We start from the raw sequence: 20,871 nt of genomic DNA on the forward strand, positions 1-20,871 counted from the left end.
CGAACTAGCAGGTTCCAAACATCTAAACAGCGATCTCCGTGCGTCGATCGGTGAATATTTCCAATGTCCTAGGCGTTGTCGCCGATAACGAGCGTCGGAATCCCGGAGAAGTGGTATTCGAGGAACGTCGCTTTCTTTCGCTTTCGTTTTCTATCGAACGATCGAAATAATGTGCCGGCGGATTACCGCACCGATACTCTCTTACGTTCCCGTCGCGCGTTACACAAGCAGTCGTTTACCTTGCAGCAAAATCTCGCTACGGTTGCTCGATGCTCGGTGTACACGTACACGCGTACCATAATCGTATTGTATTCGGCCAAGCGATTCGACTCGGACGAGACAAAAGTCGGTGAACGGAACGATCGAAGGCGGCTGGCGATCTTTTCGCGGGATACATTTTGTTCGCGAAGTCGAGAAACGATATACATATCCGTGTCGAGGTCGGTAGGGACTCGTTTTAAACGCGAAAGGTTATTTAATCAGAGAATTCGAGACGATCGGGGAGGGGAGGGGGAAATCGGCGGCTCCGTCGATCGCTAGATCTCGAGAGAGCGATATCTCTAGGTTGCATCGATATCGTGCAGTTTCCTTTCGAAGAGCGCCAAATCGTAAACGTTCGTTTATTAACTTAATAAACACCTTGCTACGACAAAAGCAGACGAACATAAATGTTTCTAACTTTTGAGTAGATTTTCCTATAGTTCGATGTTACGTATTAGTTAGATATAGATCAATACTTTACACTCCCATAATTGTTAAACTTGGACTACCAATGTATTGGTAGAAGTAAATGTTTAGGTTAATCCCTTGTTTCTAGGTGATCTTTTCCCCTGGGAAAAATTTTAATGGGAGATTCTAGAGGCCAAAATAAGACGAAAATGAAGAATATCAATTTCTTGATTGAGGCTTCGTTAAAAAGTTATTAAAAAATTTCAAATCATTTTGGAAAAATTATTTCCAGTTGTGGGGGTCAATTACAATCATTTTTGGTGAATAGACCCCCGAAATTCTACGCACTTTCGAGAAAAAAATTTGAGTAGGTGGACAAATTTTTCGACAAAATTAAAAAATTTCGTTCTAAAAAATTATTTTTTGTTGTATCGGTCAATTACAATCATTCTTGGTCAATACACATATTCTCGACATCCTACGCACTTTTGAGAACAAAAATTCTTTACTGTGTGGCCCGAAATGTTTCCTCGAAGTTTCATGCGTATGTTTAAAAAATCATCACTTCTGGACGGGTTGAAGGATTTTGATAATTCAAAAAACCTGTCGAATATACGACTTTCGTAAATCGAGCGTGATAAAGAAGCTGTGTTCTAAACAGCGAAGAGGTTGCAAGGATTAAGAACCACTGACCCAAGCGATATATGCAGGGACGATCGTCGAGACGCGACGTATGCACGATCAGAGTAGAGAGCCACTGACGAGAGATACGACGATGCGTCATGAGTAAACACACGGTGCGTACCTGTAACTCGTTATCAGCGTTTACTCACGGTCTCGCCTAGGAGCACGAGCGTCGGTTCTATTCGCTAAAAAGAGAGAATCGGTTCTGGCCTGTAGCTCTCGTTCGCGATCATGCACGTACCCACGAATCCATTCTCTGTTCGTTATTCCCGGCCCGTCTTGCTCTTTCTCGCCTTCTATCCCCCACCTTCTATTTCTCTCGCTCTGCGCGCATTACGCGAACGACTCGCAGTCAGTCAGCACAGAGGCATCGTTGACGCCATCTCGTCCCTCCTTTTCCCACTCTTTCTTTCCCTTCACGGTTTCCTTTCGTCCTCCCCGCGATTAATACCTCTATCGTTCCGTTGTTCTTCGCGATGTCCCGTAGATCACGGACCGACGATACCCCCGGTCGCGTCGACCCGATCATCGGTTCGTGTTTACGTCCGCGGTGAAGTTTAGTCGATAGTACGCGTCGAGAGATCGAACGACGCGCGATCCTACCAGTGACCAGTGATATTGTGACTTTATCGAACGTACACGATGCCGCGCGAAGGACAAAGAAACCACCGAAACCTTCGACAATCAACGTACGATCGAGCCAACGTACAACAATTTACTCGTGATATTTATAGATCGAATTGTCATTTGCTCGTCTCGATCGTTAAATTTTTATTCGTACACGAGTTTTGCTCATCTTCGCTCGCGCGACGAGACGCGAACACCACGAATCCACGACGAACGCCGATGCATTAATCGCCACTATTATCGATGACGTCTTACGCGCGTTTTATCGCGGAGCTTCTCCTCTCCGGGACGTTTTAGCTGGAAAGGTGACAGTATCGATGGATAGTTGAAACACTTTGGTTCACGGACTAACTTTTGTAACGGTTCGTAGCAGACACCGGCGTTACACGCCGTTGTTAAACTCATCGTTCCGGTGGTTCCAAACTCGTCTGCCCGTTTCGAGGCGCAGTCGAGTGCTCGATACTTATCGCGTCGAGTGCTCCTCGTGGTAGTACACAGCGATAGTAGTACGAGTACCGTGCGCACGCGTAGCACGGGTGAGTACGTCTCTTTGAGTAAACTTAACTAGAAAAAAGAAATGTTCACTTCGTCGTGATGTTAAACGGTCCGTCCTTTTATCGAGGATGCGAGCCTTTGTTATTTAACTTAATCCGTTATTAAACACTTTTCCAATTAATTTGGCTATTTACAGAAATTAGACCCCTTTCTGTATAGTACATATTATATCTGTATATGAGATATAATAACGTTATAAAGATAGACGATTATCAGTTAGATCATTCTTTATCTTTTCCGACACAGTTCCTCGTCATAAAGAATTCTATGCCATTTCTTTTGCTCTTTTTCAATTTAGGTGCTCGTTCTAATTGGTGGTAATAAGCTCTGTAGTAATCGTTGCAATCGTTGTTTGGATGTAGATAATGTGGAAATTGTATCGAAGAGACTATACATTCTAATTTGTCTGCCAAGCTTCGAATTAAATTCCACCAGCGACTGCAACGCATCAAGGACAGTCGAAAGTCATTCTTCATCTTTGATGCACTGTCTCGGGCGTCGCAAATTTTGCTGCATAGATGCAATTGTTGGATTAAAATCCGGGCACGAAAATGAAACAGTTTACTGCGTCGCGTCAGCACTTTCCAAGGCACAAACTCAGCCATTTTATCGCTGGGCAATAATAGTCTGTTTGTTCGGTTCAACGTAATGAATTTACGTTAACTTCCGGAACGAAACACACGCAAAACACACGTCTTTCCTCGTCTACGGTTAACGTTGGACTACCGGGGGACAAACCAGCTGAAAGTAATTGGCGACTTATCGGTACACCCAATATGTAACTTGATGCGGTGACCGTACTGGCGCACGAATAGATTTTAATCTACGACTTCTCGGCCCGTCGATCGTTTCTAGCGAATTATTATGGTACGCGTCGAGGTTGAAATTAATATTTTATATCGACCTCGTTTTATTTAGTTTTTTCTCCGATCGTCGAGAGTTTCGTAACGTTTCTGGATGGAATGTCCCTGTCGGTCCTTCTCGCTTACGTAAGTGCTTCGAGTCGCGATTACGCGCGGTCAGAAACGCGCAAACTTTTATGTATTTGAGTAACGGATAACGCGTAAGAACAGTGCACGAGAGAGTGGAACGATGCATAGAATTAATGTCAACCGATGTCATAAGCACAGCCCAACGATACACCTCTTCATTGCCTAATTGACAAGACATTAATATTCATTAATACTACAGCTTAAGCGCTGGAAGTGCAATGAGAAGTTAAAAATTTAATTCTGTTCCAAGCCAGCTTTTAATTTCACTCGTTCAACGCTACATGATAATATAAGAATGGAAATTTTCAAAACAAAACAAAAATTGATCGTAAACAATTTTCTGTATTGAAATAAATATAGGTCAGATTTTAAAAACAGATATTTTAACGATAAAATATCATTTCTATGAAATAAAACATTTTTTATTTCAGACCACTGTGCGTCGTTTTTTATAATAAAAACACCGGGTTTGTTTCCTCGGCAATGAATCATGTATAGAAACCACGATCCAGCGCGTAAAATGTGGATTACGAGTTTATGAAAGTTGCGGGGGAATACAAGGAAATCGTAAAATCTAGTATTGTCCCAAATGTGAATTATAAAATGAACATTCATAATTTCGAAACATATGTTGGGTTTCTCTTTCGGAATTACATAATTATTATTGCATATTGGATATTTTCCATTAATTCATTGATAAAATATTTATTAATTAAACAATTCTTCGTCCTAACCATTCTGTTTTCATTATTTTCTTCCGCAAATATATAGATATGATCTAGAAAACTGATTGTTTAAATCGTACATTTTCCAGTGTATCTCTTCGCAAATTCATTTGTTCTTGATAAGAGGTGCCTTATCTCTAAACCTACCGAGGTGGGGATTATGTATTTGAGTAATCCTAGAGTTTATAAGTGAATTTATATAATAATTATTTGTATTTCGATCACGTTAAAATCGAACGTCCATTATCCTTTCCAGTCCAATACAAACTCTATAAACTTGTCGATCTTAGAACCAAAAATAAAAAAATTTCTGTAGAGCATTCTGTACAATTAATATTAAGAATACTCTGAGGAACATTGCAAGAGCAATTCAATGAAAAGAGAAAGTTAAGAATCATTGCTATGGATATTTTCGAGCATACTCGTATAAGTAAATAAAATATTAATAAATTTCAAATTCTGCAAATAAGTTCACGTTTACGTTTATGTGTCCGCCCCGAACAAACCGTCCGGATCCGTCTACGCACGGTTGAAATATCGTTTGTAGTCTCTTGGTCGTTGTTCGAAATTAGTTGTCCAGGTAAGAATTTCACCTGACCCTTTGATCGCGGTGATGCGTTGGAACGGAGACAGACGCAGGTTGGAAACGCTCCAGGCGCGCCTGGCGTGCCACGAGTCGTTGCAACTCTCGTACTCACCCTGGTGAAAACCGACGGTCGGCAATCGGCAAAGGAGTTCGTTCGACCTCGCGATAGTATCTAACGACGATAATGGGATAACGAGACTCGCGATAATTAACCGAGTACGCTGGTACTCGTTGAACCAACTACCACGCCGGCCCTGTCAATTATTAACTTGACTGGGGACGTTCGTTTCGGATTAGACACGCTCTTACTCCTCTTCTATCCCGTTGGCTCTTCCTTGGACAGGTATTACCGGCCGATTCGACGACCTGGTACGTTCGCGCAAATTTATGGTGCTCTCCGTACACTCTTCGCGATGAATTTACGCTTCCCTTGGAGCTTCAGACGGACAAATTATATTCCCGTCTAACGGATACGTATTTTAGATTTATTCGTAAACTAGCTTCCCTGCTAGTTTACGTTTCGTTGGTAAACTCGTCCGCGGATTGAAATCCGTTTATGAATTCATTTTCAACGACGTCCGGACGAATCTAACATTTTTATTCCCCGTTCGCGAATGAAATCTCGACTCCGGTTCAGCGTAGCTTCGAAATATGAATTTATTGGAATTTTTCCCTTTGGAAACAGGGTTCTACTTACCGTACGATTTTTCAATGTTACGGGAGAAAAGTGATCCGCTTTGTCGCGTGTAATTTGCCCTTTAGAGCGTTCCTTGCACGTGAAAAGAGAATTTAGCGTACGGTAATTTCTTTCGACGACGCGAAGTTATCCCCGCCATTTCCTGGAACTGCTGGCTTGGAATGAGACTTGGCGTTATCTTCGACACACGACCGACGGTGTTCCACACTGTGGTACTAATGAGCTATCGAAGCAAAAGAGCAAAGCCTTTGTATCTTTTACTTTATCGTTGCAAAAGTGCTTGAATCGGATCGACGGGGTCCTTGCGACGAAAATGATACCAAACACGATTATACTCGAACAACTTTGAGTTAAGAAGAGGTCATTTTATAAAATAGAGCATTTTTGGGAATGTATTATATTTCTAAGCGACAGAAATATTTCTTTCGATTAAATATACAAAACTTCTCTTTGCAATTTTTCTTTAAAAAATGAATGAAACATGTAATGCTGAACAGTAATCTAATTTGATGGGGATGATTTCGAAACAAAATTTGAATAAATCTAAATTGTCTATAATTCGACTTCTAGTTTGTATTCAATGTTGTTTTTATCCCATTCGTTGTTTGAGCGATTGTTTTACATTTTGTACCATCGTAGAAATTATTTTTCGATATATTAGAGTCATTCCGGAGTGGCGGGAGATCAAGAAAATTTGTAAAATGATTTGCAAACATCTATATAGCTAGCGTTCGTAGTACAGAGTAGATTACACGCGCACACAAATTCCTTCTTCTTCGTGTTGATCGAATCGACGTCAGATGCAAAGTTGTTACCGGTATTTAATAGCATGTCAATTTCCCGCTGTAGCCGCAACGTCGATGGCTAGCTAGCTGTCTCCAGCGAAAGGTAGATTTTCAGCTTTCCACGGTTTTCGACGTGCGTCGAGAATCTCGCGAATCATTTTACTTTCCCAGCCGTTATTAAATATAATGGAGGGAAAGTATTGCCATTAGTAAAAATTTGATCACCACGATTTCTCGAATTTCTTGACGCATTCGTGTGCTCCGAAGCCAAAAATCCGGAAAAGAAAATACTCCAAAAATTATTTCTATACCTCGGAAACCTTTGTACCTGAAAAATTGTTTTTCAATCTTTAAAAAATTGGGGTATTCGTTTTTCTATCTGTCTCTGAAAGGAGAATACTACCTTGTTCGCTTGAAAAAAATCAAATTTATCTGTTTTCTCCTTTGTTTGTCAATCCTCTTCTACGAATGTTGTCGTAAAATATGGAAACCCAGCAATAGTGGGGAAGAAAAAATAACACTTTCTATAAAACGTGTCCGAACATTCCAGCAAGCTGCTTAATGGGTAAAGCACTTTAATCTGTTTCGTGCTGTTGAATAACTGCCACGTGGAGACAGTGCAAATATCATGAATAAAATGCATCGATCATGTTTAAAACTGAGTCGAAAGAAGAAAGCTAGAGGCGATAATTTGAATATTTAAAAATTGTTATCCCATTAAAAATAATAGAACTTCAATTTTAGACAAGAACCAAGCATTCAACATGAAAAACCCTCAGAAAACCATATTAAATCAGACATTACGTCTCTCACCCCGAAATACAACATGAATTTTATTTCTTATTCGAATTGTGACTCATATGTGGGTCACGGGACGTATGGGGTTAGGTTTATAGTTTACTGACCCAAATACGAGTCGGCGGTTTGCGAACGCGTTCAAAGCGAGAACATTCGATACGTTCTAAAACTAATACCGGAAGGGTTCTGTAACAACGCCGCTTTTTTCTTTTCTTTTCTTTCTTTTTCGTGTTCTTACTCCATCCACGCGTACGGAAGCATTACACCGTCAAGCTACGACAGGAGCATAGTTTACGTAATCGATGGCGACAGCGTATATTTTTATAATCGTTCGCGTTGTAAGTCAACACCGGCGTATTAATTTCAGTAGCCAATATTGCGTTTCCCGGGCGTTTTTCGTTCCACCGATCGCTTGCAACTTTCAATTTTTTCTCGAGCGATCGAGAGGACAGTATTCGAGAGGCAAGTTCGAGAAGACATTAATTACCGAAAAAGTTTCTCACGTTACCTTTAACTGCGATAAAGATAACTATAACGTTTGTTTCTTAATATTCTCCTATATTCTTAGCAGTAAATAATGATCTATTGAACTGTATATCCTCCAGTTCAAGATTTAATTCAGTTTCCGTCGCAGGAATGAATTTTAACAAAGCTGTGGACCTTTGAGGTGGAGCAATTTTTCAATATTATTCTTCGAGCGACGGGATATATTTTTCCAGCAAGGCGGGGACGGGGAAAGAAAAATTTTAGCTGAAACGAACTGAATGTTCGTAAAAATTCCGAGACACTAGCAAGAACGTCGTCGATCGTTTCTGGTTTTAAGAAGGAGTGAAACTGTCGAGGAGGGAAAAATCTTGGTTCGTAACGAGCGAAAAAGGGTTGGCGTTGACCCGACTGTTCTTCGATTCGCGAAAACGTTTGCCGCGCGACTCGCGAGCGAAACGGAAGGTAACGGGACCGGGAAAACCGCGCTAAAAACCGAACGAACCGTCCAGCGTGTTGGGAATCTGTGTTACGGTCGTTGCTCTTGGCAACATTACGCCCGTCGGCTCTCTGACTTAGTTTACGCTCTACTCTTTTTTGATACGCGGACTAAAATAATGCGCATTAAGCGTTTAATTCGACTGCGTTCGCAACGAGCGTATCAAGTTTATAAAAGTAACGAATAAAGTGCACGGATACAAAATCCGTTACAGTGCTGTTTTCAATTCGAAGAAAACACGAAAATTGGAGAAAAAAATGTAAAAATTACAGGACAGTCTGTTCCCCATTCTTACGATTTCTATCGAATGTTAGTGCATTTCCTTAAAAGGAAATTTTCGAAGCTATTTAAATTTAATTTCTGTTTTCATCCGTTGGATCAGGAAATGGACCTTTCGCGAGTGGAAATTTGGCAATTGTTACGTTGCGAATTGGCGAAAGGTGTAAAGACCGTGGAAGAGCTGCTATAAATATTAACGATGCTTACGGACTCGACTACTAAACGAAAATTGAGGGTTCGTTCAACAGTTAAATTGAAATAAAATGTACGCGTCGGTTAAAGTAATTTTCTCGTACGCGTTACTTTCCTCCAATTCCCCGACGTTTCGTGCTCGAAAATGGTCGTACGCAGAGGGTTAAACGCTAAACGTGTAAACTAGTTCCCTTTCGTTTCAGTCGTAAAGACAATGACCGGCGCGCCGGCTTGAAAGATCATGGCTCTGTGCCGTTTAGGTTACGAGTTTAGACTGCTTCTCGCGGTTGCTTGGGCATACGTAAACGTAAACGTAAACGTAAACGTAAATCGCGCGTGTGTTTTCGTGACGAACACGTGGGGGACCTACGGTGTCGCTCGACACGACGCAGAGAAATAGGAAACCGAACGAGCGTGACATTCTTTCGGTAATAACGAGGCACGAGTCACGTAATATGGAAGTTGAGATGAACGCACGCACGGCTTAGATCGGTTTCTGGTAATCAAAGTAACGCGATATCGCTTGAAAACCACGACAGATATTATCCTGGCGCCTGCATAGCGTGTCGTAGACGCGGGCCTTTCGCTTTGGGCCCAAAACCGTTCTGCTTGTGGCTGGTTAACGCGTCGAACGCAGAGACTTTGCTGACCAGTTTCGTACCGAACGAATTAAAGTTGGCTGTCGTTGCGCAAACCTTCCTTCTCGCGAGATACAGCAACGAATCTTAAAATGAACCCCGCACGTGATTCGTAAGTTGAACATTTTTATTTAAAAAGACGACGATTCATATAATAATTATATTGACAAACAGTTTGTTTCGGTATCTTCTAAATTTCCCTGAAAAACTTGGATTGTTCGTCTCTGCGTCCAACGCTTGAATTCTCGTATCGTTTATTTTTAAATGAAAAGTTAAAAAATTTCCTGTAGACCAGGAGTTTGTTTCAATGATAAAAGAGTAAATCCTGGATTTGCGTCGTGGTGGACTTACGCAAAGAGAAATTACAAGTATCTTGAGAAGATTAAAGTGCAAAAACTGCGCGTGGACTTTTAAAGTTTTCATTTACTGTCGTAAGGATTATTTTAAGGAAAGTTTCGCTAATTGAATTTAATAATTTAATGGGCAGTTCATCGCGTCGAGTATAACGGAATCGAATTAATTTTTAAACCCTAATTGTATTATTCCTGTAAAGTAAAATACGATACGTTTCACGTCAAAGGGATATATTTCGTTATAAAAGTAGTATTTTCCACCGTTAATATCGATCCCAAATACATACGTATATCGTGCACTGTTCCTTTCTGCACTTTAGCTGCACCTCGTCTTCTTTGCATATTTTAACTTGTAATTGGTACACCTGGGTCCTGAAGACTCTACTGCAGAGGAATGGGTTATTTTACTGGCTTGGCCTATTTGGTATTCCCTTAACTCTCCGTTGGCTTTGAGCCTGCGATGTTATTGTTTGCATAGATCATTTAGCTTTCGATCGATAAGAGTGTTCTGGTCTTATGGATTCGAGTATACCGTTAGTACACAACTTATTTTAATATCATGGCATTTGGTTCTTTTGATTTATTATTTGGAGCTCCTTTACTGTTCTTTCGACGGTTACGGCATTGCTGCTATTTTTGCAGTTTACATCTCTAGCCATTTCTTTTATAATGAAATAGTATGATTAATTATTGAACGTCAAATAGGACTACATTATAATTTCTTCAAAATTTTAATACGTAACCACCCATAAAATGTTCAATAAATACATTTCTGTTATTCTTTTGTGAATCAATGTATATATATTATTGCTTTTGTTATCTAATAAACTAAAATAGACAGTAAATGAATATGTCAAAGAGTTTTTCCTTCAAATCAATTTGTTTAGTAGTTATAAGCATTTGTACCAGTGCAACGATGCTGTGCCAATACTTATATTCAACACTGTATATTTCTGAAGAGAAATAAATATTACCACCCTCTTTGTATTAATTAAGCTACAGATATACCAAAAGTGTAGATACAATTCGTTAAATTAATAAAAAATGTATAAAATAATATAAAGAAGTGTAACACGATGGATTGTTCGTATTTTAGGCGCTGTTGAGCGGTGATTCGCTGGACGCCAAAGATGGAGGCGACGAAGGGAGCCGACGGTGAAGATTATTCGAGGACGAACGTGCAGGCTGGTAAGAAGGAGGTGCCCGAGAGGCTTCGAGTCCTCTCGGTCGATAAGCTTACCGTCGAAAAGATCGTCTTGGAGTCCTCGACCGGATCACGAGAAGTGCTCCTAACGAAAAATGAGAGTTCCAGGAAGCTATCGATAAAATCAGAGTCGGGAAAGACAATTCCGACGCAGTCCAAGGACGAACGGAGGGAGTCCACGGACGTCAAGTATCGCGCCTCGCTTTCTGAAGACGCGTTCGTCTACGTACCGAGCAACGACGTTTCCGTTAACGAAGTGGTCTCGAAGACTTCCGGGGCGAACGACGTACCCGCGCCGAGCGTCGAGAGGAGGATCAAGCCCATCAAATTGACCAAGAGTCCTTCGATCGGTAGCATTGTAGTCGCCGGCTTGAAGTCCGCGTGTAAAATTCCGCCCAAGGTGCCCGAGAAACCGGCCGCCGCTAGCCTAGCGATCTCGTTACGAAACGGAAGGGAATCCTCGAATTCGAACGTTTCGAGATCGGCTAACAAGTTAATCGGGATAACGGAGGGACAGGACGAAAAGTCGAACGCTTCGGAGTCGGTCGGGGACGGCGGGAAAATCGAGAAGGAGAAGGAACAAAACGAGAAAGACGTGATCGTGGACGAAGAGCGGCAAAAGCTAGAAGGGAATGGCGTCGAGATCGACGCGAAAGATCGTTTAGAGAGGAGTCGGTCGAAGATCGGGGTTCTGCAGCAAAATTTGAGCACTCAGATAGACGCGAACACGGCCGAGAATTACAAGAGAAAGCTGCTGGAATTGCGGACGAGCTACGCGCTGAAGCTGCCCGTTCTCGTCGACTCGAACGCGAACGAGAAGTTCGTCGGCGAGGTAGCGTTCGACAAAGAGTTTCTACGGAAGCACAACCTCGACAAGAGGTTGAAGATCGAGGAGAACAGCGCGCTGGAAACCGATCCGGATCGCGTCTCTAACGGGGAACGAATCGACGAGGAGTCGAACGAAAGGATCGTGACCGAACGGAGCGCCAGGCCCAGTTACAGCAAGAAGGTGTCCGAGGTGGAGAAGAGGTGGTCCGGGGAGTTCCTGGAGAATCGTTTGGAGCGTCACTCATCCGGGTCGTCCAAGTCCTCGTACGTCGAGGAGTTCGACAGCGTTTCGTCGAGGGAGAGCGTGGGCGAGGAGCGTAGATCCGACGCGTTGTTTATCGAGCAGGGTACACGGCAAGTGGACTTGGAAGAGGGCAGTGGATTGTCCATAGACGTCTCCGGAAGGCAAACTTCGGAGGAAGTTCTCGCGGACAGCACCGACGTTAGCACGGTAGACTCGGACTCGTGCCTCGAGGATAGAATCAAGGCGGTCGAGGAGGACATCGACGAGGCAGCGAACAAGACACGGTTACCTGGCGATGACGGAGCCGATCGACGTCAAGAGGAATTCGAACGAGCCAATCGGTGGATAGAGTCGATCATACCGACGAACGACAGGTTTCAGGAACGAAGGGACGAGTCTCAGAGAGTGTTGAGCTTCTATCCGGACGCTGGACTCGGCTCGACGGATTCCATAGACTCCACGTTCGTCGATCGAAGTCGATCGGGTAGAGACGGATACGCGAAACTCATAAGGGAATTCACCATGGAGACGACTTCTGTAGCGGCTGGCTCGTCTCGAGCGAAGAAAGAGGTTCGTATAATCAAATAGCGCACGGTTCAACCCTTAAGCGGACTCTCAATCTCAACCGAATTATTTTACTTAATAGAAATCAACTTTCCTTTAAAGCATTTAAAAAATAATGAACTAATGGAGAATTGTATAAATTTTCAAATAATTACGTTGATATATTAAACTTGTGGAGGGCCCTAATAATCCACTTAAGGGTTAATTTCATTACATTTCAACAGTAGCGAAATATTTCTTTGTTCTCTCCTTTAACGACTACAGTAATGATTCATAAAATGAACCCTATGATTATCCCTTCCAACTGGGAGGATTTTCCTTGAAGTCAGCGAAACGGGAAAGACGATATTTGAAACACGACACGAGCTGTGTGTACATACATACTTATGTAACTATCCGTTGGTGTCGAATTTCGCCTCCGGTGTACGAAAGATGAACGTGCCAATCCCGGAGCGCTGTTCATTTTGAGAATCATTACTGTAACAATATCTACTGGTATTTGCCTCGAAATTTTTACTCCGATTTGCTTGTTTTTATCAGCCTTTCAAAACTGTACCATATCAGTATCGCTTTCTAAATTATAATCGTCCTTGGAAACGTCACTGTTCCAATTCACCAATTCCAATCAGTTCTCGTTCTGCTTCTTGAAATACGTTTCCATCGATTGGCGATCTATTTTTGTCTCTCAAGATATTGCTAAATTTGTCAGATGAACGACGAATATATTACGAACTCTTGAACTTTGTATTTGCTATTACGAGAACGTTGTTGAGCAATGAAGATATACTACCAAGGCTTAGAAATCACATCTGTGCACACCTAATTCTATCAGCTCGTGTAACTGATATTTTTATTATAAAAAAAATGTAAAATCTATTTTTGCACTGAATACATCACGGAATATGTAAAAAAGTAGCTTTAATAGTACTCGGACATTAAACACATTAAAGTTTAACATAATATTCAAATAAAATAGAAAATGCAAATATTAATCTGCTCGTAATAATGAAAATTTTTGCCAGACGATAATAAAAATAATACACTATTGTAACACATATAGGAGTTACAAAGGGTAAATATTTGCGAAATATTTAATTAGCTATCTGCTTTATTAAAATTATGAAGTGAAATTAAAAAAGTATAACGTTAGTAAAAAATTAAATTTAAAAATAGCTCCCGCACGATCGTACTTGGTGGACCGAGTTGAACCGTGACCGCAACTCGTAGGTCAAATCACTCTCTTTACTTGGTTTCTCAATTCGACTAATGCTCATTTGCAATCAGACCGTTTCATCGACTGAACGACTCTCGATTCTCAATTGGTCTGCACTCTTATCCTCTCTCACACACTCTCGCGCGATGCGTTGCTAAACACTGAACTACAAAAGTCCACGTGTATTTTAAGAACTCGTTCGCTCTTCTCTCGCCAATAACCAATAACCGAGAGTAAACATCCTCCGTTACACCATCTCAAACACTCTTCATTCGCACCTACCAGCATTCATTCACTTAAAATGTACATTGACCTTTGCTTGATATTTGCTTACTACTGCAACGTTTCAACGAATCTGTACTGCTGCGAATAAAAGTAAAGTATACAGTATTGTCTCTATAGAAGCGACGCTCTCGGGGCTCAACGCTCGGCTGTATCGTGGACGAGAAACGATTCTTGATACTTTGTTGACGCCTACTGGAGGCGGCGAGTATAAAAAAGAACAGCGAGCATATGACAAAGAGGGACTGAGCGGCCGAGCATCGCCGAATTTGCTATCGCTTCCTTCGCTTCGGGTCGGCTGTAACGAAACACAGGCGATGTTTATGCGAGCCTATACGAAATCGGTGTTCTAATTCTGACTTCTACCTCTCTTGGTAGAGGTCGCAGAATGAAATACTGATTCTGTATAGGCTCGCGTAAACATCGCCTGTGTTTCGATACAGCCGACGTGGAGTCACTTGAACGATGCATGCCTTTGATTTCTTATTGCGTTAGTAAATAGGACCTAAATTGTATATCGTATTTGGTGTCATTTTAATCAGAAAACTGTCACGAATATGTTGATGAAGTTCGAAAAAAGGAAGAACAAAAATAAAGATAAATTTCGTTGTTGATTTAATATTGTATATGTACTAGTTAAATCGTGTCATAACTTCAGTACATATATGTATGTATCGCTCGTTTACTGCAATAGTGATATGACTCAAAAAGATACAACTTGCGAATTTGAACTGTTTAACCAACTTATTTTACTCTGAGTTGTCTCACGATTTCGGCAAATAAATGATAGGTCAATTAAATTATAATTCCTTTTTTCAGATGAGGATACACTTTAAAGAAAGGTCAAATGTATATTATAATTTATGAAAAACAATAATAAAAATTATGTTGTACTTGATCTTAGTTAAATCAGAAAACTGTCACAGACATGTTAAAAGTTTCAAAACAAGAAAAGGAAAAATAAAAAATTTGTATTATTGCACTAGTGTTGCCTTAGTAATTTGAGCCCGTATCGTATGACAATGTTCGACGACCGACCGTCAAGCGCGCCGCTATCTTGGGGAACCGCCCATAGGAAGGCATACTCGCCGATACAGCGAGTGCTTAGTTCTAACGGTACGCAGTGGGGATAAGTAGAGGGGATATGATATTTGCCTATATCGTGGACGAGTTCCGAGCTTATATAGAGAAAATACTGTACTTCTAATTTACATTTCACTCATAAATTTTTTAAACATTGGTAAATTAAAATAGTTGAATTTCAAATAAAATATATCCAACTTTGATACATACAATGTTTCCACCGCTCTATACGCATTTTTTAGCGTGATAAACCTATCATCATCCTTATTATCTATTAAGCAGAAGAAGAAGCTCGGGCTTCGTCGACTTCTACCGGGTTTCTTCTCGCCGAAGGACTCCCGGAAGGACTACAAAAAGAAAGAATCGAAAGAACGTAAGAGACAGGATGACCGACACTTCGCGCGCTATCAACAGAACGGAAATTACACCAAGTCCCCGGACACGATGAACCTGAACGAAGACATCAAGAGAAACGTCAAGTTGGACAATAGTTTGAACGGATCCATAATCGAAGAAAGACTGGACGAGATCAAACGCGAACTGTTCCCGGATCAGGGCCCCATAACCAGCACTCCCGATCACTTCACACGAGACGACGATCAAAGTCTTCTGCGCGATCGAGTCGGACCGCCTCGATCCTACACCACCGATTCCAGTCTGAGCTCGATCGCTCCCGACGAGAGATGGATCGAGAGGAACAACGCTCATCTTGGCATATCACCTGACATTCGGAAGTTCGAGCAACGTCAAAAGCGCGAGGAATTCGGCCAGAGATACGGTCAGCTCGAGCGCAAGCACAGCTTGCAGGAACCGAACCACGCGACGCGATCTTACTTCTTTCATAGAAATCACGGGCCATCGGGCAGGATCTCGGCCCCGCCTAGCGAGAGATACTTCGTGCGACCCAGGGCGATCCATCCCATCGACAGACCCTTGCCAGCGATCCCCCACTCGCGAACGGAGTTGTCCAACTACGAGAACTATCTGGAGGAGCAGGAAGAGATGCCAACGCAAACGACCAGGTACGGGAAGAGCTCGTACGCGTACTCCTTCGCGCCCGACAAGTCCAATTACTCGAACGAGCCGGGTCTCTACGAGAACGACAACGCATCTGGTCTGATTCTGAAGTCGGTATCCGCTCAGGTGAAGATCACGCGTCAGCCGATCGTCAATCAGAATCACAGAGCTCCTCTGGTGGGCAGATCGCCCAAGTATCCATCGTCAGGAAGCAGTCAGAAGTCGGGTGATTACGCGGATTCGAGTTGCACGCCGAACTCCAGCCAGAAGAGCGAGTTCTCGCCGTCCAGCTCGAAGAGCGGCGAATATTACCTGCACTCGCCGCGAAACAGCGGCTCGCCAACGGGCAGAGACCTGGACGAGGACTGTCGCAGGGAGGGTATTTACGAGAACGAGAAATCGCCCTCGAGATCGTCCACTCGTTGCATGGACGAGCGCATATACGACGAGAGCCCGCCTTCCGGTTGCGAGGATCGCTCCTCCACCCCCACTAATTCCAAGCAACTGGACCGCTCGATGGAGGGCTCTCTGGAGAAAAGGGACACGCCGTCGAACCGTAGTCCCACAAAGAGTTTGCAAATCGCCGAAAAGCCGGACGACGATCAAAGGCACGAGCAATCGACAAGCCAAGCGGTAGGTAGCAGTCCAGCGGGTTCACCGAGTCAAGGGAAGACGGTTTCGTCGCCGACTGTGCGCGCTCCGCCGCCCTCGAGGAGGGCTCAGCCCAACGAGCAGATCCTGATAGCCTCGCCGAAGAGGGAAACGCCGTACGAGACGCGGATACCGCGTCCCTCGAACGAATCCAGGCGATACGCCGTGGAGTCGCCCGTCCACATAACGAATTCCCCGCGTAGGCTTCAACCGGGCAACTCTCTCGAGCCGCGTACTCAAGATCACGCGGAGAATCCACGCGAGGATCAGTCGTTTCGCGGCTCGAGGATGGCCAACTTTGCGGGACAGGGCTCGACCGCGAACATGACCGCGGAACTGCCGCGTCCGGAGCCTATTTACGGACACAGGGGTCAACCGATACCCAGCCAACGGTCATCCTATCGGTCAAACGCGCAGAAGAAAGATTGCGAAGATAGAGTGGCTTGGGTCCAAGGACGAGCCTCCTCGCCCGCCAAGAATTTACAGAAACGCGTCGAGTCCGAAAGGAGCAGCCCGAGGACGGAGAAATGCAGCAGGTCGCTCGAACTACGCCCAACGGAGGTTCAACGTCGAGAGAATCATGCTGTTCAGTCGCAGCGTCCTGCACCGCCGTACGTCGAACTTCAGAGACCCAGGATTCCCTGTCAAGAGAAAACGCAACAGTCTCCGAACGCAGGTCCGTCTCAACAACAACAACAGTCGCTGCAACCACGATCTCTCGAGGAGCCCGTGTATCTGCAGAGAGTCTCGGAACCGGTGTACGGGCAAAGAGGCACCAGCAGCGGAGCGCTGTCCCCGTCGAAGCAAGAGACTCGACAACAATTGGAGGCGTTCTACTGGCAACAGAAGGCGCTCGAGGCGCGCAGGAAGTCATTCGCGACCCCGGTGACCGCCAGCCCCAGGCAGACCGGTCGAAAAATTGACTTGCCAGAGGTCAGAGAAGCGGTGTACTGGCAGCAGCTCAAGAAGCTGGACGAAGAGCAACAGAGGCGCATCTACGAGCAGAATCTGGCAGAGGAGAGGTCGCAAGGTAGATCTAAGAGTCCCGGAAGACCAACGACCTCCAGGCAAGGGACTCCACGAGGTCCCGTGACGACCGATCTCTCGATATCCACCGCGTACGCGGACCCCGCTGCCTGGACGGACGATCGTCGTCGTACGAAAGGGAACCCCACCGGGAAGCCACCGTTGATGCAGAAGGGTCAGAATCAACCTGTGCTGATCGTCAGGCCCCAACAGGCGATCCAGGACCGTCGAGAAGCGCCTAGCAAGCCGCTGGACCCGACCAGGCTCGAGGTGCAACGATCGAAAAGCGCGTCCCCGCATTTCCATCGAGGCGACACGCAGTTGATCCCGCGGAAAGTCGACACTCGTTCGATTTACGAGGAGGACGCGAACGACGCTGACGGGAAAACCGCGCCTCCGCCGATTTTCAAGAGGGGCAGCTTGATCAGCGGCGATCCCGTGGAGTACGGGAGTGCTGGCGGCGCGAAGAGAGTCAGCTTCTCGAACCAGTCGACCTTAGGGCCCGATTTGGCCAGCGGAAGTTGGCCGACGAAACACGGCACGGCCCCGGAACCGCCGACTCGCAGACACAGGAGCGAGGACAGCGCTTCGGATAGCGATTCGGTGTTCTCTCATCAAGACCGTCGCGACGTCGGTCACTGTCCGGACGCCGCGGAGTACGACGCCGACAGACCGTTGCCGCCATTGCCCAAAGACTCGCCCGGCAGCGCTACGAGGCCCGGAGCCGCGAGGAGCAACGCGTACGGGGACCTTGGATGGAATTCGGGCCCCGATCCTAGAAGGACCAGCCCCAACGCCATCGCGGACCAGATGCAGCGCGTGCTACGTCAGAAGGGTGAGTGGTTTTGTGTTTATTTAATTATTATTTTTTGATGATGTTTATTTATTGCAATTTTGTCCTTCGACGTATATGGGGAAACGTCGAAATGATCAATTTGGCAGTAAACGATACTATCTTATCTTAAGTATATAGAATGTTCGGCCACCTCAGGGAAAAATTTTAATGGGAGATTCTAGAGTCTAAAATAAGATGAAAATCAAGAATAGCAATTTGTTGATTGAGACTTTGTTAAAAAGTTATTCACGTTTAAAGTGCCGCCTGTAGAACGGCAATCTGCGTACACTGTAAGACTGTTGATACGTCAATAAGTATAGTTTCCCCTGCTGAGTGAGAACCACTCTTTTGTTTTTAATTTGAACTCTTAAATAGCCTAATGTATGAAGAAATGAACTTATATCAGTTTCATAAACAATTGAGAAACAACGAAGAATGTCTTTGGCTCTGAATTTCTCGTGGAACAAGATGAATAATTCGTGGACCCTTTCACCGATTGTCGAAGTTGCTCGCGGCCCCCTTTCTGCTATTTCCTCGCCCCATGCTCCTGGCAGATCGTAATTTTATCCGGACAAGGTGCGAACCGCGCCTTGCCGAGCGGCGTATGACCGTGCATTTCGATGAGACCCTTAAGGCAAACCAAGAGCAGCATCGCATCGCGTCGCGTGCAAGCACGTTCCTCCGCGCGGCAGACAAATCTCGCTCTTACGTCTTAAGCCTCTTTTCGACTCAACGGTACTACGGTTTCACGTAATCGTGTACGCGTCCTGGTCCTTACTCCAGAAAACGATTTCGCGGAACCACGAAAATCTCCTGCTTGTTCCGTTTGTTCCGTCTGTCAATGCAATCGTTAAGGTCACGGACGTGAACGTTAATTTCAGAGCGTATTATATCGTTGAAACATCCTTATTAGATACATGCATCTATGAAACGTGAAACAAGAGGTGCGTACATTCGGGTGACGTGAGAAACAGTTAACCCTTTCGAAGATCTGCTGGTGACAAGTATGTAGTATTGCAAGCTGAGATGTTGTGGACGATCGCAATTGGCAATTAGCTTATAAAAATTCTTCGTATATTTGATATTTAACACGTTCGCTGTCTGATCAAAACCATATAATATTCTTCAAGACCAAAATCTCGATTGTAGACCATTGTAAACTACATAACCTGAAATTTGTTTCGGTACATATTTTCGTATCCAACTAAATTTATTTCTCTCTACATCTCAGCTGAAGAATTAATTTTTCTAATTCCATATAATATGGTGGTCAAATTAGATGGGGTATGTTATACGAGGGAAAATAACTTAAACAATGATTTTTGCAACCCTCTCCCATCTTTCCCGGATACATTTTAACAATGGGAGTCGTTTCGGTTGCACTCGAGCGGGGAAACACTGTGTTTGCGTAGAGATTGGCGTTCGAGGTCAAGATTTCCTTAATCCCACGATACGTGGGTAGGATTGCGTCATCCGATGAGGCGGTTACTTGGCGAGTCGAGACGACGCGACGCGACTCGACGCAGAGTAGGTACGGCGGTCATGATTATACACGGTTGCCCTTCTAGTCAGTCTCGAGGAAGGTCGCTGACCTTGCGACTCGATGAAACTCTCGACACATCGATGCGTGCTTGCACCCATCGTTTCTCAAACGCCCACGCGTCTCGCGATGCTACTTCGTCAAGTCACCTGATAATTTCGCGAAATCGATGTTCGAAGCTAGGACTTGGCACTGAATATTGTACAACCGGTATCGAAAGACCACCCAATAAGTGGGAACTACGCCAATGCCCCTCAGATTTTCTACCCGCTTAACATTTAGTTCCCAGTCAATCGAGAAGTATATTATTTAGAGAATCCTATCCTTTTCTAAACCATTTCTTTCAATTACTATTCAATATTTCGTTTTGCAATATTTTTCCCCGTGGTTCCGTTGTCTTCTAATCGATTGGCAATGGCAGAGTAGATGTTCGTTTCAACGCGTAAATTCAACGCCTGACTATAGCACACATGATCTTAAATTAACCCGTAAGTCAGCGTACTGGGGTATAGTAGACCCCCACTGGGATAAATTATGTGCTGTTGCCTGATATAGGTTGTTTATTCCGATGAGGTCATGCGAGGATATATGTACCTTTCTGTATCCGTCAATTTTCTGCCAGTTGACAGTGTGTTCCACTATATTAAATTACTGATTTACATTTCTATTTTCCAAGACCGTAAACAATATATAATTTCCTTTTAAGTGTTAACATTATGACTTTATTATATCTTAAATTTAAAACAAGAGGCGTTTATTAGTATTATCGTGTGCCCCTAAAAATTAATTTTCCACTTCTTCAATTTGGGAAACAAAATATTG

At 43.9% G+C, this 20,871-nt stretch overlaps 1 protein-coding gene across 1 annotated transcript in view; it reads left to right on the plus strand.

The window, feature by feature from the left end:
- The window catches only part of LOC122403398, a 201,573-nt gene that overhangs the window by 19,504 nt on the left and 161,198 nt on the right, over window positions 1–20,871 (plus strand). Inside the window, exons 2-3 of the mRNA XM_043406900.1 lie at window positions 10,659–12,408; window positions 15,263–18,509. Of these exons, the coding sequence (XP_043262835.1) occupies window positions 10,693–12,408; window positions 15,263–18,509 (4,963 nt within the window). The 5' untranslated portion in view covers window positions 10,659–10,692. The remainder of the gene's footprint in view (window positions 1–10,658; window positions 12,409–15,262; window positions 18,510–20,871) is intronic.

Source organism: Colletes gigas, unplaced genomic scaffold (assembly GCF_013123115.1).
Source record: "Colletes gigas isolate AHSC1104 unplaced genomic scaffold, ASM1312311v1 Colletes_gigas_Sc00051, whole genome shotgun sequence".
NCBI lineage: Eukaryota > Metazoa > Arthropoda > Insecta > Hymenoptera > Colletidae > Colletes > Colletes gigas.